The sequence below is a fragment of the Buceros rhinoceros genome, unplaced genomic scaffold (genome assembly GCF_000710305.1).
Source record: "Buceros rhinoceros silvestris isolate BGI_N320 unplaced genomic scaffold, ASM71030v1 scaffold4720, whole genome shotgun sequence".
NCBI lineage: Eukaryota > Metazoa > Chordata > Aves > Bucerotiformes > Bucerotidae > Buceros > Buceros rhinoceros.
The window spans coordinates 21,148-34,430 of record NW_010391239.1 but is presented as its reverse complement, the minus strand read 5'-3'; the positions used below and the strand labels follow the sequence as shown (position 1 = coordinate 34,430).

At 41.9% G+C, this 13,283-nt stretch overlaps 1 protein-coding gene across 1 annotated transcript in view; it reads right to left on the bottom strand.

Annotated features, from left to right (window-relative positions):
* The window catches only part of LOC104497500 (integrin alpha-9-like), a gene marked incomplete at its 5' end in the record, with an annotated part of 53,283 nt that extends 40,230 nt beyond the window's left edge, over positions 1 to 13,053 (bottom strand). The window contains 5 exons of the mRNA XM_010140762.1: positions 3,029 to 3,136; positions 5,905 to 6,013; positions 8,698 to 8,787; positions 12,072 to 12,151; positions 12,967 to 13,053. Coding sequence (XP_010139064.1) covers positions 3,029 to 3,136; positions 5,905 to 6,013; positions 8,698 to 8,787; positions 12,072 to 12,151; positions 12,967 to 13,053 — 474 coding nt within the window. The remainder of the gene's footprint in view (positions 1 to 3,028; positions 3,137 to 5,904; positions 6,014 to 8,697; positions 8,788 to 12,071; positions 12,152 to 12,966) is intronic.
* Positions 13,054 to 13,283: the final 230 nt, after the last annotated feature.

Genomic DNA, 13,283 nt, shown 5'->3' with positions numbered 1-13,283 from the left:
CGTCTGAACATCTCTAAGGCAGAACTCCAAATGTCAAAACATCTCTGTGACCTGCGTTTCTCTGGAAGAAAAATCTTAAAGCAGTTTCTGCAATAAAGCCAAAAGCTTAGAGCAACAGGAACAGAGGAAGCATGAGGGCTGTCATTTCCTCTAAGAGCAGCAAGATAATAATTCCTATTAACACCTCCCAGAGATACAGACCGTTCCAGTGGGCCATACGTGACTCTCTTCCTTTTATTATTTTTTGTGCCTGAAAGACAAGATCAGTCAACACAATATGAAGGGATCAGCTCCTGGCACTATCTTCTCTGGTATATGGGTATTTGAGACACAGACGATGCATTTTCACCCATAAATTTCACTGTGTACTGTATATCGGAGAAGTGGCAAAAGAATTACTGGCTTTAAAAAAACCAAAACCATGGTGTAATCAAATCCCAAATGCTGTAACAACAGTTTCAGTCACAGATAAACGATAAATCTTAATCCTCTGTACTAATGACAGCTATTCTGAAAGGTCCAGTAACACCTCGAATGGCTGCGTGACAGGTATAAAGGTGTAATTACAGAAACACCTGCACTCTGAGAGGATGTGATCGCCTTTACTGCAGACTAGATTCAAATCAGCAAAGAATTCAAATTAAGCAAAACCTTGAAATATTTAATGACTACGCTTACAAAAATGCTTTTGAAAAACAGCTGCTCTAACCCACTTGCTAAAGTTTATTCCAATCTGCTGCTTTTAGGGTTTTGTTTCTCTAAGTGTATTTGGTTTGAGAAAAGATTAAAAGCTCCATGATTTCAGTCAATAAAAACTCAGTGGGAGAAAGGCAGGAGGAAAGAGAGTAGGATGCTTTTCCTGTGACAATAGTAAGACTTGGGAGACACGGGTTCGGATCTGACAGAAATTTCCTGTGTGACCTCAGGCAAACCATTTGGTGTTTCAATTATTTATCTGTAAAGCAGGGATAACCACTTGCTTGGACAACATTTATTACCATGTCAGAGGTGCTCAAAGTCATGTATTAAGACGCCTACTGACCATATACCCAAAATCAGTGGTCGAAATGACCCAGGGTATGCCAGCGTATCACGCAGACACTTCTCATAAAACCATACTTGCCTACTACCCACTCTTCAGCGTGCAAAGCAAAAAGGTCTAAGAGAAGCAGTTTGAAATTTCTACATAGACAAACGGCAAAGTAGAAGACAGACGTCACATAATGTGAGGGGAAATGCTACCTGTTGTTGGGGAAAGGAATACAAACCCTGCAAGTACTTATCAGCACGGTGCCCAAGAGCACACCAGCCAGCTGGACCTCCTGTAAGTCAGTCATCAGAGACACAACGTCAGCAACAACAAAAAAAAAGTTAAGCCGAAGATTTAAGCGTTTAGCCTTGCTTTTCTAACAGCTATTCAAAATCATGAGCCCATCCCATCCTTGTCAGTGTAACTTATGGTCTTGTACAGAACTGATGACGATGCCTAGGAATTAGCCCGTGCCCCCTTGGAGGGTAGCGTACAACTGAGCTAATTCAAGCACGCAAACCAACTCTCTTAAGACAATTTGCACAGACTTCTGGAAGAGTCAACACCAAGAAACACGCAATGCCTAGAAGGAACTCCTCACACCCTAAGTTAGCTGGGCTGAGTTCTCTGTTCCTCTCTCCTGGTTATACAGGCATGTACAGGATGACTGACTTTTAGAGGAGACATCAACATTTGGGCAGGCAAAATCCTGTTAAGGGCACTCCCACCTCTCTGCTGCTGCTGTGAACACAGTCATAGACCCTCTCCCACAGCACACAGAGACCACGGGAAGGACAAGGAAAGGGGTCACGATCCTTTGGCAGGCAATGTGTCAAAGGGAAGGTGATCTTCTGCATATAAGGCTGGACTAAATAAAATATTAAAAAGGCAATGCCATAGAAAATGAGATACAGACTGGAGAATTAACTCCGTCTAGTTGGAGAATTCACTCAATCCATACAATACTGGTGCCTCATACGATATTCCAAACCTGTTTCTCAGTGATTCTGTCTTTAATGCCCATCTGTAAGCCATATATATATATTTACCTCATACTGTTCAACAGCACAGATCTTGGAAACCTGCTTAGAAAGGTCTTATTGGACCTACATTTACACAGATTCAGTGACACAGCTACCTGCACAGGAAGGATGGCAATATTTTCAGCCAAAAGGCTAGAAAAGTACCTAACAACAAAGTATAATACTCCTTTTCAAGGAGCCCCAAGAGCTGATTCCACCTCACAAAGACAGATTGCTCTGAATCTTAGCAAGAAATTTACCTCACGTGTGTGAGTTTTCCCTCTCTTGGCCACCACAGTGGTGGTGGTATAAATGATGGTATTTTAGTGGTTTAACAAAAACTTTGAAAGTAATAAATAAATGTTAGAAATTAAATCTAAGAAAGCATCTCCTTTACTTCAATTTATTTTGATTTTCTTTGTAGTTGACACAAAATCATCTTTTGAAAAACATTGTGTTGAAATAATAAATTTATCTGCTTTTCACATTTGTTAAAAGAACACTCAAGAGCAAATTATAACACGGACTATAGAAAAATAGATACTGATAACGTATTCAGACCTAGCTAGCTTTTTTACAGATAACCCCAGAAAATAACAGGGACTGTGAAGTCAGCTGATCACATCCTGCTGATATTACATACACCATTTAATCAGGGAGGACTGATTAAGACTCAATCCTCTTTGGAGGTGTGGCTCAGGGAAGCGTTCTCCACATTTCCTTCTGGATTAGCCTGACCTAGTTTTACTCTGCATTGTAGCAAACCAGGAACGCATAACCAGCTGCTTGCCCTAGGCGTGGAACAGCAGCTGGAGGGGCTCAGCTACTTACAATGATCTGGCCACAGGTACAAAGAACTTTCTATTGTCTGCAAAAGCAACCAAGTCATCCAGTTCTGATTGATTTGTTTGTTTGTTACAGTCATCGATAGCTCTCAGTATCTATCTGGGCTCACAGCTCATCATAACATACTCACCATCATCTGCTGAACATGAAATATTTCGGCTCCAGTGGCAGAGAGGCGGTTTGGAAACGAAATGTCAAGAAAAGCTCCAGGGAGAGTGCTTGGTCCAGCATTGTACACCTGTAAGACAGAGATGCATATATACATTAAAATAAAATTACATATATGACCACTCATAAATTGGAAACTACAGGAGAAGCAGAGGTGGGAGTCTAGGTAAGTTTGAAAAAATTCAAATACTATGGAAGTTTTTCAATGTTGTCAAACAGACTTCTTTTGTATGTATCAGGATGAAGTCAAAGGTTTAGCTTTTCTAACAGTCTTTAGGCACAGCTCATATATCGAGTGAGAAGCAGTTTTGCAGGATAATTACTGGTCATCAATACAAATCGCACTAGACCCTGTATGCCTTGTGTACAGAGACACTGCTAGTAGTCTTGGAGTGCTTTGGAAACACCATCCAGCAGACTGGAAGACGTATTGCTGTCTCAGTTAACATTCTCATTTCCATCTGGTAACCACCGCATTATATTCTGCATATGTTTTCCTTATGGAGCAGAAGCCAAAGTGCTGGTGATTGCGACTACCGGACTGCGGGTTTGCTGAGTGAGTTGCCAGGAAATGCATGTGAACAACTTCCATTCAAGTTCTGGGGTTTCTAATTAAATGAAACTCTTAGTGGAAAGCGTTGGCTTTTTATCAAACCCCCCACAAATTTTCAACAAAAAAAAAATAAAAAAGAATTTCCAGTCCACCGCTGAAATGTATCCAGTGAAAATTCCAAAGTGTGTGGGATTTCAAAAAAAAAAAAAATAAAAAAGAATTTCCAGTCCACCGCTGAAATGTATCCAGTGAAAATTCCAAAGTGTGTGGGATTTTTTTTTCTGAAAAGAAACAATCCATGGAAAGATTTCAACGAAAAGAACTTTTCGTGTCTATTTACATTTTTTAATTAAGAAAAATATTTCCTGGTTGTTTCTAACAACACATATATAAGTGCATACAGTAATAACATTAAACCCTTTAGAATATTTATCCACACTGAGACAGTATTGCCAAAAGATGTAGGAACCAAATGTTAATTGTGTAAAGTATAAATATTAAAACCAACAGGTTTTCATTCTTCAAACACTGTTTATACTCAAAAAAATGCCTGACTGAGAAAGAGAATTGGTTCTCAATGCCAAATCCTTACAACAACCCTGAGGTTCTGTTCAGGGAGAGAAATCCCACTACAATGGAGCATGATAAATGCTGCATGAAATACATAATGTTTCACATCAGATGTTTAAAAAAAACTTGATTATCTCACTGAGATCAGATATAAGAGTTAATGCAGAAACGACATTTTCATTGCACATCTTGTTACCCCCAAGAAATGATGCATAGATCTGTTTCCTTATTAACATTAGACATGGTATAGATTTTCACATACAAAATCTGCCATAAAGCCCCATATTTTCATAAATCATCTCATTTTCTTGGTTAAGAAACTATAACTTTTCTCCATCTGGAGAAATTTAATAAACGGCAGGCAAACCATTAAAAACAATTAAGCAAACAGTGATACAAACCATGCTTTGCCCATTATGAAACTCCACCCTTTCTCTCTGACACACACAGTTATGAGGTTTACCACATTACTGGAGAGCAAATCTGTGACTTGTTACAGTATAATTTTCTACTCCATAAGGAAAAAAAATTAATATTGCCACTTGTAAGTGTGTGCATAAGACGAGAGGATGGGGCAGGATAAATGGTGGCTCTGCCAATGTATAGATTCTCCTTTATCTGTTGTCAGCTTGTTGTCTCGAAAATATTTATCTAGTTAAAGCATCAGTACATCTGTTCTTTATCTGTTCTTAACCAATAACTGGCTATGGAGGGGAGGAGACCTATAAACCCTCAAGAATGAAATCAGAATCACAAGAATTAATAGCCTGGCTCACAAAAGCTTTAACGTCCTGAAATCCTGCTTTCACTGCTTTTCAGAAAATAGCTAAGGGCACTGCATGACAGTGGGGGCTTAATTGCTCTGGCCCACAGTCCGTCCACGGAGGTAGACACGCGTTATTCATTAGGAGCTGAGCGGTATTCCTGCCTAGGAGAACGGGAAGGGGAAGAAAGGCGAAGGAGAGTTTTCCATCATAAATGATTCCCCCACCTCTGCATGATTTATCATTCCCTAGTTCCACCTAGTGGTCAAAAGGCATTCGAAGTGCTCGTGATACAGTCGTGTCAGCGAGGCAAGTGCGATTTGGCTGCATCAAGGAGTTTGTTACGATAAATCACCCATATATTTTGCCACGTCGGGAACCCATTTAGTTGCCATGTGAAGTTTCATCTATAGATAATACCTGATTAACACTGGGATGCTATGAGACATTTAACGAAACCTTCTCACACCTGAATTTTTAGTGTCACAATCTCTTCCCTTCATAGTGGAGGCGTTTAGCAGGTCCGAATCCCTTGCACAGGTATATGTGTGTTCTCATGGATTAAGGCTGCCTGCTCCCCTGCTCAGTGCCCACGTCACTAAAGAATTACACCTCCCTTTTGATCCCGCGACTGCAGCCACGATGTGACACTCGAGTAACCAGCGCTCTTGACGCAGCACGCGATGAAAGGTCAAAGAGAAACAAATGGTAGCGGCTTCATTCCTATGGAAGTGAGACGCCCTATTTGCAATTCTTGTTATAATATATTCAGATCAGGAGATACACCCTCCTGGCACGCTGTAGATGTAGCATCCAATCACGAATGCGCTGCACAGCGTACTGTGATTCAGAAACACCCACCAAAGCCCAAACCACGCTCAGAATAAAAGTGGTACAAAACCAGAACTTGCCATCGAGCAGGAAAGCAGTCAAAATAAGGACCAGTTTTACCTGCAGTGTGAAGTTGAGAGACTGGAAAAGGCATTCTTGGTTTTCCAACTGAACAAAGTTGGATGCTTCCACAGAATCGCCGTAGAAAAATGAAGTAGGGAAGACTTCTCTGAAAGATCAAGACACAGATTTAGTAAGCTGTGTTTGTCACTAGAATTAAGTATATTTGTGGCAAGCTGAACTGCATCCCTTGCTTCCTGGTCACATGAAATTCGATGGGACCATTTTACATTAATCTATTCTTTGTGATTTATTTTCTCTTGACAACACTAGACTATACCAACCAGCATCTCAACTGACCGGGATTAACATTCCATCATTGCAGCAGACTTGTTTTGATTACTTCTCTCTTTTTCTCCTTTCCTATCACAAAATCTCTTCTCCAGGCTCCTTGCCACCGAGGATTTGTGCAGGGCCTATAGTTGTGTAGCCCAGGAAATCATGGAACTACCAAGTGAATACGAAGAAACAGCTACTAATAGGAATACTTTCAGTTAAACATTCACTAAAGTAACTTTCCAATTTTATCTCCCATTTACATAGCATTGCAGAAATAAACATTTCATTAATTATCTGAGCTTCTCTACCTTTATGATTAGCAGATGGCTAAAGAGAAGAAGGGGATATAATTTGCTTTCGACTACAGTGGCATAGGCCAAGTTTCCTCAGCTATTCTTACTATCTTATAACAATGTAAAACGCAGTAGGGTTTTACCAGAAAACACCTGGAAGCACACCACAGTACCTGGAAATCCTGCAAAGAGGACTAGCAGTGCTTTAAGCATCCTCTGTGTTTCCTTCTAACATCTGGCTGGAAAGGGTCCTGGTGTAATTTCAGGCAAACCTTGGTGAGGTGCCTAAAACTCTGCTTCCTTCCTAGGCTGTCCTTTTGGGTAAGAGTTTTTTGAGACAGGATTTTAAGCCTGTTTAGGTACATTTACTTTTCTGCTACCTGCATCCTATGCCAGGGGTTGCTCAGGGAAACAGTGACAGATGGATTTATTCCTCACGTTTAGGGTGTTATGCCAGGAGGATCCTCCCAAACATGGTACAAACCCTTCCGGGCTCTTTATGACCAGGGATGAAGTTTACTCTTGTAGACTCAAATGAGGATAGCTAATAAAAATAAGCTTTAAAAATACACTGTCCAAAAAAGAGTATTACTAATATTACCATGCCTGGGAATGTTGTGCCCTCCAATAAACCCAACTTTTCCCTCGTAGCTGGACATTTCTGTGGACTTGAATAAACTAGGTCTTGTCTATGAGAAAGAAACAAGCCCCACCCAACTGACCATGTGAGATACTTATCAATTCAGAGACCTTGTACTTTAAATTAAAGTACATCCTGAAGAGAAAGAAAAGAGCCCAGTTTTTATCAGGTTTTTCTTGGCATGTAATATTCTGTAGGTGACAGAGAGAGATCTAAAGACACAGATGAAAGTGGTGCAAAAATTCATCTGTATCAAAGCATCAAGAAGCAGAGGATACGGAGTTGAGTTTCTACACAATCCGTAACAATGAAAGCATTCAAAAACTTGCAAAACTTGCTGCTGACGCCGCACCCTCAATATAGAGGAGATTTTTGTCCTTCCTAGTCATCTTGTGAGGTCTGACAGTGCTCTTCACTTCCCTGAGCAGGCTCAAGCACATCTTCTACCCATTCTGACTATCGTGGCAGTAATTAAGGGATTTTATTTCTATGCATCAAGAGAGGATATCAGGTTTACGTGGTGAAACCCAGACTAGGCCACAAATCTGAGCTTACTCAGCTTCTCGTTCAAATCACATGTCAGTGCAGAGAACTTTGTCCCTACACACGCAGCGTGCTGGTCAAGGGAATGTGACCTCTACTGCGATGCCAACCTGCACTAGTCATTGAGACCATATGTATTCCCCGGGGGCTGCCATAAATCACGTCTAAAACAGTGACTCCTTGGGGACACTGCTGATGTGTTTTTGCTTCCCCGGTTTAGGAATGAATGTCAACGTTCTCAGACGACGTGGATGCTAATTCACCTCCAGCGAACAGGTTCCCCAGTTCCAACTTAACACATCTGTGTAGAAGGACGGTCTGGCTGTTGGGACTGTCCACAAATGTTTTATTCCAAACTGAAAACTGTAATGCAAAGGTGGAGGGGAAGACCCCCGAGAACAAAGGCAGGAGCTCACGTGAGTGAGGAGAGGACAGCGGTTATGTGTTATACAAGTATTTCAAGAGGTGAGTGATGTTTCTCAGTGGGTATTCAGATGCCTTACAGACTAGGAAGGAGAGAGTGGGAAAATTAATAGAAGCAGAAGTGAATTCTGGTTGTGACATTTAACAGAAATGCGACAGCTAGACATCACCAAGCTCTTTAAAATCCCAAAACACTTCTAGCCTAAGCTTTGGCCTGGTAATTCTCAATCCTATCCTTAAAGACATGCCCTAAGGAACAAGATGTGATTTACTTGTTCTCTTTTTATTTTATTTTAAGGTCCATCATATCTACAGGATCACATGAATTCAGTGATGATCACTAAAATGCCTACTATAAATGTGATGGTAACTAATTAGCATCGGCTAGAAAGGAGTGAGAGAGAAGTACAGGGCTGGAATGAAAGGCACAACAAATAAAGTTCCATATAATGAATGAGGTTTTCTGTATTTCCAGAGTCTGGGAAATAGGGAAAAAGCAAGTCTGCCTACATGTAAACAAAGAGAGGAATTCAGGTTTTTCTCTGGAAGAGACTCAGATGTTATTGTTAGGATTATTACTGTTCTTGTTGTTTTCATTTGGTGACCGGTACTTACCCACTGATAGATGAGTCCACTTCATGCATCAGGGGCACCGACAGGGTTAGAGTATTATCATGCAGAGATTCAGTGCGTTCTAGGTTTCCACTGTGCCAGAAAGGAAAAATAAACATGCTGTAAATCAACAGCCTTTGCAATATATCACACAGTTTCACAGCCACTATCTCTTCTCTGTGCCTTGTACTCCGAGCCTGTCTATTTGAGCGATGTCAGCTCTCCTTAAGAAGCCTCTTAAAGATTAAGAGCTACATTTGTTCACCCACCTTGGAAAAGGCACACACATAAAGCATGTGTTTTGCAGCTGCTACTGCGTGGCGGTTACATGATCATGCTTGCACCAAAAAACCTATTTTGGAGTGAGGTGTGAATTTGAGCGGCAGTGCAAAGCTAGAGCCGCCAGCATGCACAGTGGAGAGGAACAAGGATATTTAGACCTCAATGCAAGAGTTCATTTTCTCCCAGCCTGACTGAACATCGGTTTGGGAGGGATCCACACACCCCACAGAGGGTCTTGACTCAGTAAATGAAACTGCCCTTTCATTGTACCACAGCACCAATCCGGTGCCATTACAAGCAGCTTTCTGAATGAGACCCTTGTACTGAACTGGCCCTAACACCTCAGTGGTTCCACCCCCTCTTCCTGTACTTAGTTGCCAAAATGAAAGCACTTGTACTTTACATTTTCAAAGGCAATTGCCTCAACTGGTCAAAAGAAGGAGGAAAGAGAACAGTGTGCAATCGTCTCATTTGAGTCAGGTTACTTCAGTGTGAATGCGTAAGGGTGAAGTCTGGGAAAGGTTCCTGAAATGCATGTCCAACACACAAACTTGGAATTATTCTAATTCTGATGGTGAGTCTGTCTGGTGGGTGACAGCTCAGAAGAACCAGCTTGAAAGATGTTACATATATTTCCAACCTCTTCAGCAGTGACTCTGGAATCACTTTTGCCTTGCAGTTCACTGGATTTACTCACAAATCAAACTTGCAAAACAAAAGCTATGATCCCATTTATTTCAGGACAGTATCACTGAGGCAACAGCAGGCAGTAACATCCCAAGTGATACCACGCAGATGATGAGTTGCTCAGATTACAAAAACAGAGCCTGCTGGCTACATCCACACACAGATACAGCTCAGCTCTCTGCAAGTGGTACGTTGGCCATGCCTGCTAATAAAACTATGGCCCACATGGAAAAACCCACAAACTTTCAGTCCTAGGGGAAAAAAAAAAAAGCAAGTTTTTCCTCTGAATAGGCTCAAAGAAGAGTCCAAAATGGAGACATTTCTCATCCAACACAAATACCAAGATATCATGGTGGCGAGCAGAATAAGCAAGTAGAATTCCACACAAGTTTCACGGGTATGTGCTTATCTGTTTCAAGTGGAGCAAAGATACTCTCAGAAAAGGAGAAATAGCTCAGTGAATCTGGCTCTAGAAAAATAGTTTGTGCCAGAAAGCACAAAAGAGGGTTTGGGGTTTTTTTGGTTTTTTGGGGTTTTTTTTTTTTTAAAAGAAAAATAATAAAATAATGTAACGTTTATTCTTTCTCCAACTGATCTCTCCCACTAGTGATCCAGTCTCTTGTTACAAACGCTACTGCCAAATTTGCAGCTTCAAGGGAAGGGACAGGCTTAAGTGGCCACTGGAGGGGCAATACTTATTTTCCCATGACAGTGTGACATAGCGTCTCCGTGTCCAGCCATTTCTACCAAACTAGCTTCAGTTTTGTGTGGAAATAATGTCCCCGCTCACAGCAGTCTCACTGCAGTGCAGACACTTCCTCTCCATTTCCTTATCACTGACTTTACCCCAGGGCTCCCTGCAACTCCTGTGGTAGAAAGATTTTATTACACTTCTTAGACAGGGAATTGAGCAATTTGCCCAAAGTCACAGAGAAAACGAGGGTAATCAGCACTGAGATCTGCTCTGTTGTCTTTGGAGGTTCAGCTGAACGCTACAAAACAGAACTGTCCTCCTGCTCATCCTTCTGAAACAAGAAACTTCCTCTTAACTCCTCTGAGCATTCACACTACGTGTACAAACTACTATTTATTTCTTTGCTCCATCTAAAGGCACTGACTTACCCTTCTCACTAGTAGGACACTGAAATCTGAGGAGTGAGTGAGGTTACAGAGGAAAGCCCTGTACTAAGGCAGGGAAATGAGGGGCACCACCTGGAAAACGCTGGTTGGAAAAATTCAAAGCAGTGCTGTCCCATCTTTCCACCAGTTAGCATTCACATAGCAGATACTGATGCATCTCCCTCACCTCGAAGCATCACAGGGTCATCTGAACACATGATGAACTTCTCCTCATGGAGAATAAAACTTCTCTAGTGTGCAAGACGTGGTCTCGCCTCTCTGATGCAAGGTCTCACTTTCAGTGTTTCATACCAGCCCCACGTGCTGCAGGATCTTGTTCCCACCTACAGCTGTTACTGCAGGGGAGGACTATGCCTTATGAGAGCAGTCACTCAGCAACTGCTACATCCCATCTCTTATCTCCAGCTGGTTGGTGAGATGTCATCAAGTTGGGGAGGACTATTAAGGCTTGTGATCCTGATTTTGACACAGGAGGGTATGAAGCTGGCCCACTCGTGCAGTAAGTGGAAGTAGGAACCAGTCACATGCCCAGCACGTCAGAGCAGCAGTTCATGGCCCAGGTTAATGCAGCTGTGCTACCATCAGTTCCCATACACAACCAGACAGTGCCTGTGCCTGGATCACCCAGAATCTGCTTCTTTGTGGCCCCCCATCTTAGGAGGCAAAGAGTATGTATCACACCTTTTATTGTGCCCAAGATAAAATCCCTGTACACGCATATTTAGCATCACCCTACTTCAATGCCTGTGCCAAGCACCCTTGGGGAAATACCCTATTCAGCTGTTTCATGCAGTCTGTCATAGCCAGGGGATAAACATGCAACTTTAGAAACTGTCAGTGAGATCCCTGACCACCTGATGAAAGCATTTCTCTTTTTTGGTTTGCATCCAAGCACGCTTATTTCATTCAAATGCTGGAACAAATGGGTCTGCCTGGTGCTGACCATCAACCACAGCTGAGCTGAGCTTGATACGGGGCCCAAAGGGATGGGCACAGAAACAAGGGCCATCTGACTGAGAGAACACAAAATGCTCCTTCAGAATTGCAGCCGCCTGGAAAGAAATCCCAAGTGTGATCCTACTCCATTTTTCAGGAAGCTGCGTAGCATGGTTCCTCTATGTCACCAAAATACATGTGTTTAGCCCCAGCAATTTAACCTCATTTACTGCACACACACATGTCCATGACTAACGTCCCCCAACTGTCAAGCACACATGACACACACTTCACGCAACAAAGAATATCAAAACACACAAAGGTTCCCGTACCTTTGGGCAGTGACGAGGAAGGTAAGTGTTTCTTCCTGCCCAGACAAGTGGCTCGTGTCAAAGATCACACTGAAGTCATACTGTGCAAGGAAAAGCAGTATTTAAAGACACTGCGTGTGGCTTCAAAATACATTTATTCTGAATTATTACTAAAATACGTTATTCTGAAACTTCACATGTATTTTACTGGTCTAGCTGTACAAAATTAGCGTATTTTGATACATGTAAGAAAGCTTCCTCTACTGTAGAGAAGCTTTTTTCTTTTAAAGATTAGCAATTACATCTCTGTTCAAATACTGGAGTCCAATTTTTCCTTCATTGTGAAAATGCCTTTACTAGAACTGCCCTCCAAAGATACTTCTAGAGGAGATCATCTGCCAGGAGAAGAATCTTGCAGTATAAGGGAATCATTACCCGAAACTACCTCAGCAACAATATATTTGTTGGTGTGGAAATCTTGTAGGGGAATAAAGGTCACAGGCCTGCACAGAGACTTGGAGCAACTGGTGCAAGCTAAGGCCACCCATCCTAATGGATACAATCAGGTGCTGATCTTGGAAAGAGCATCTACTTTGATGACCACTGGAGCACCACATTAACTTCTCCATGCAACAACTTTTCCACCTAACTCCAAATTCATGCTAATTTCAATGGTTTGCTGAAAAAAGACCCTGAAGATAACCCAGCTGTGTCATTCTGAAACAAATTCTTACATTCCAGATAATATTTTGCTACCCTCCATAACTGTGAAAGGCTTGGATATCTGGGTTAGAATGCTACAGAAAGCATCAGTCACAGACGCGTAACAGAGCTGTTGCCAGCTTTGTCTCCAGCCACTCCTTGGAGACAAAGAGGCGAATGGACCATTAGTCTGCAAATGCAAATAATACATTACCCTAGATTTTGATCTCATGAAAGGAAATCCCACACTGCATTTGAGGAAGTCTGACTCCAGCAACTCACAGGCAATGCCCAGCTCCTCCTGCAAGAAAATAAAAAAAGACCATGAGATGATAGATTTGGGGAGGCAAAGAGGATTTACCAAGAAATACCATCGTGATGAAGTATCGTAGAAACCTAAATATTTCCCACCATAGCACTGTTATTCCCAGAAAACTAATACTGAGTACGGGAAAGTGCAGTGCTGCACTTCCTTACTCCAGCTCAGTCGGATCAACACTGGAAAGAAGGAAACCATCAGAACATTTTCTG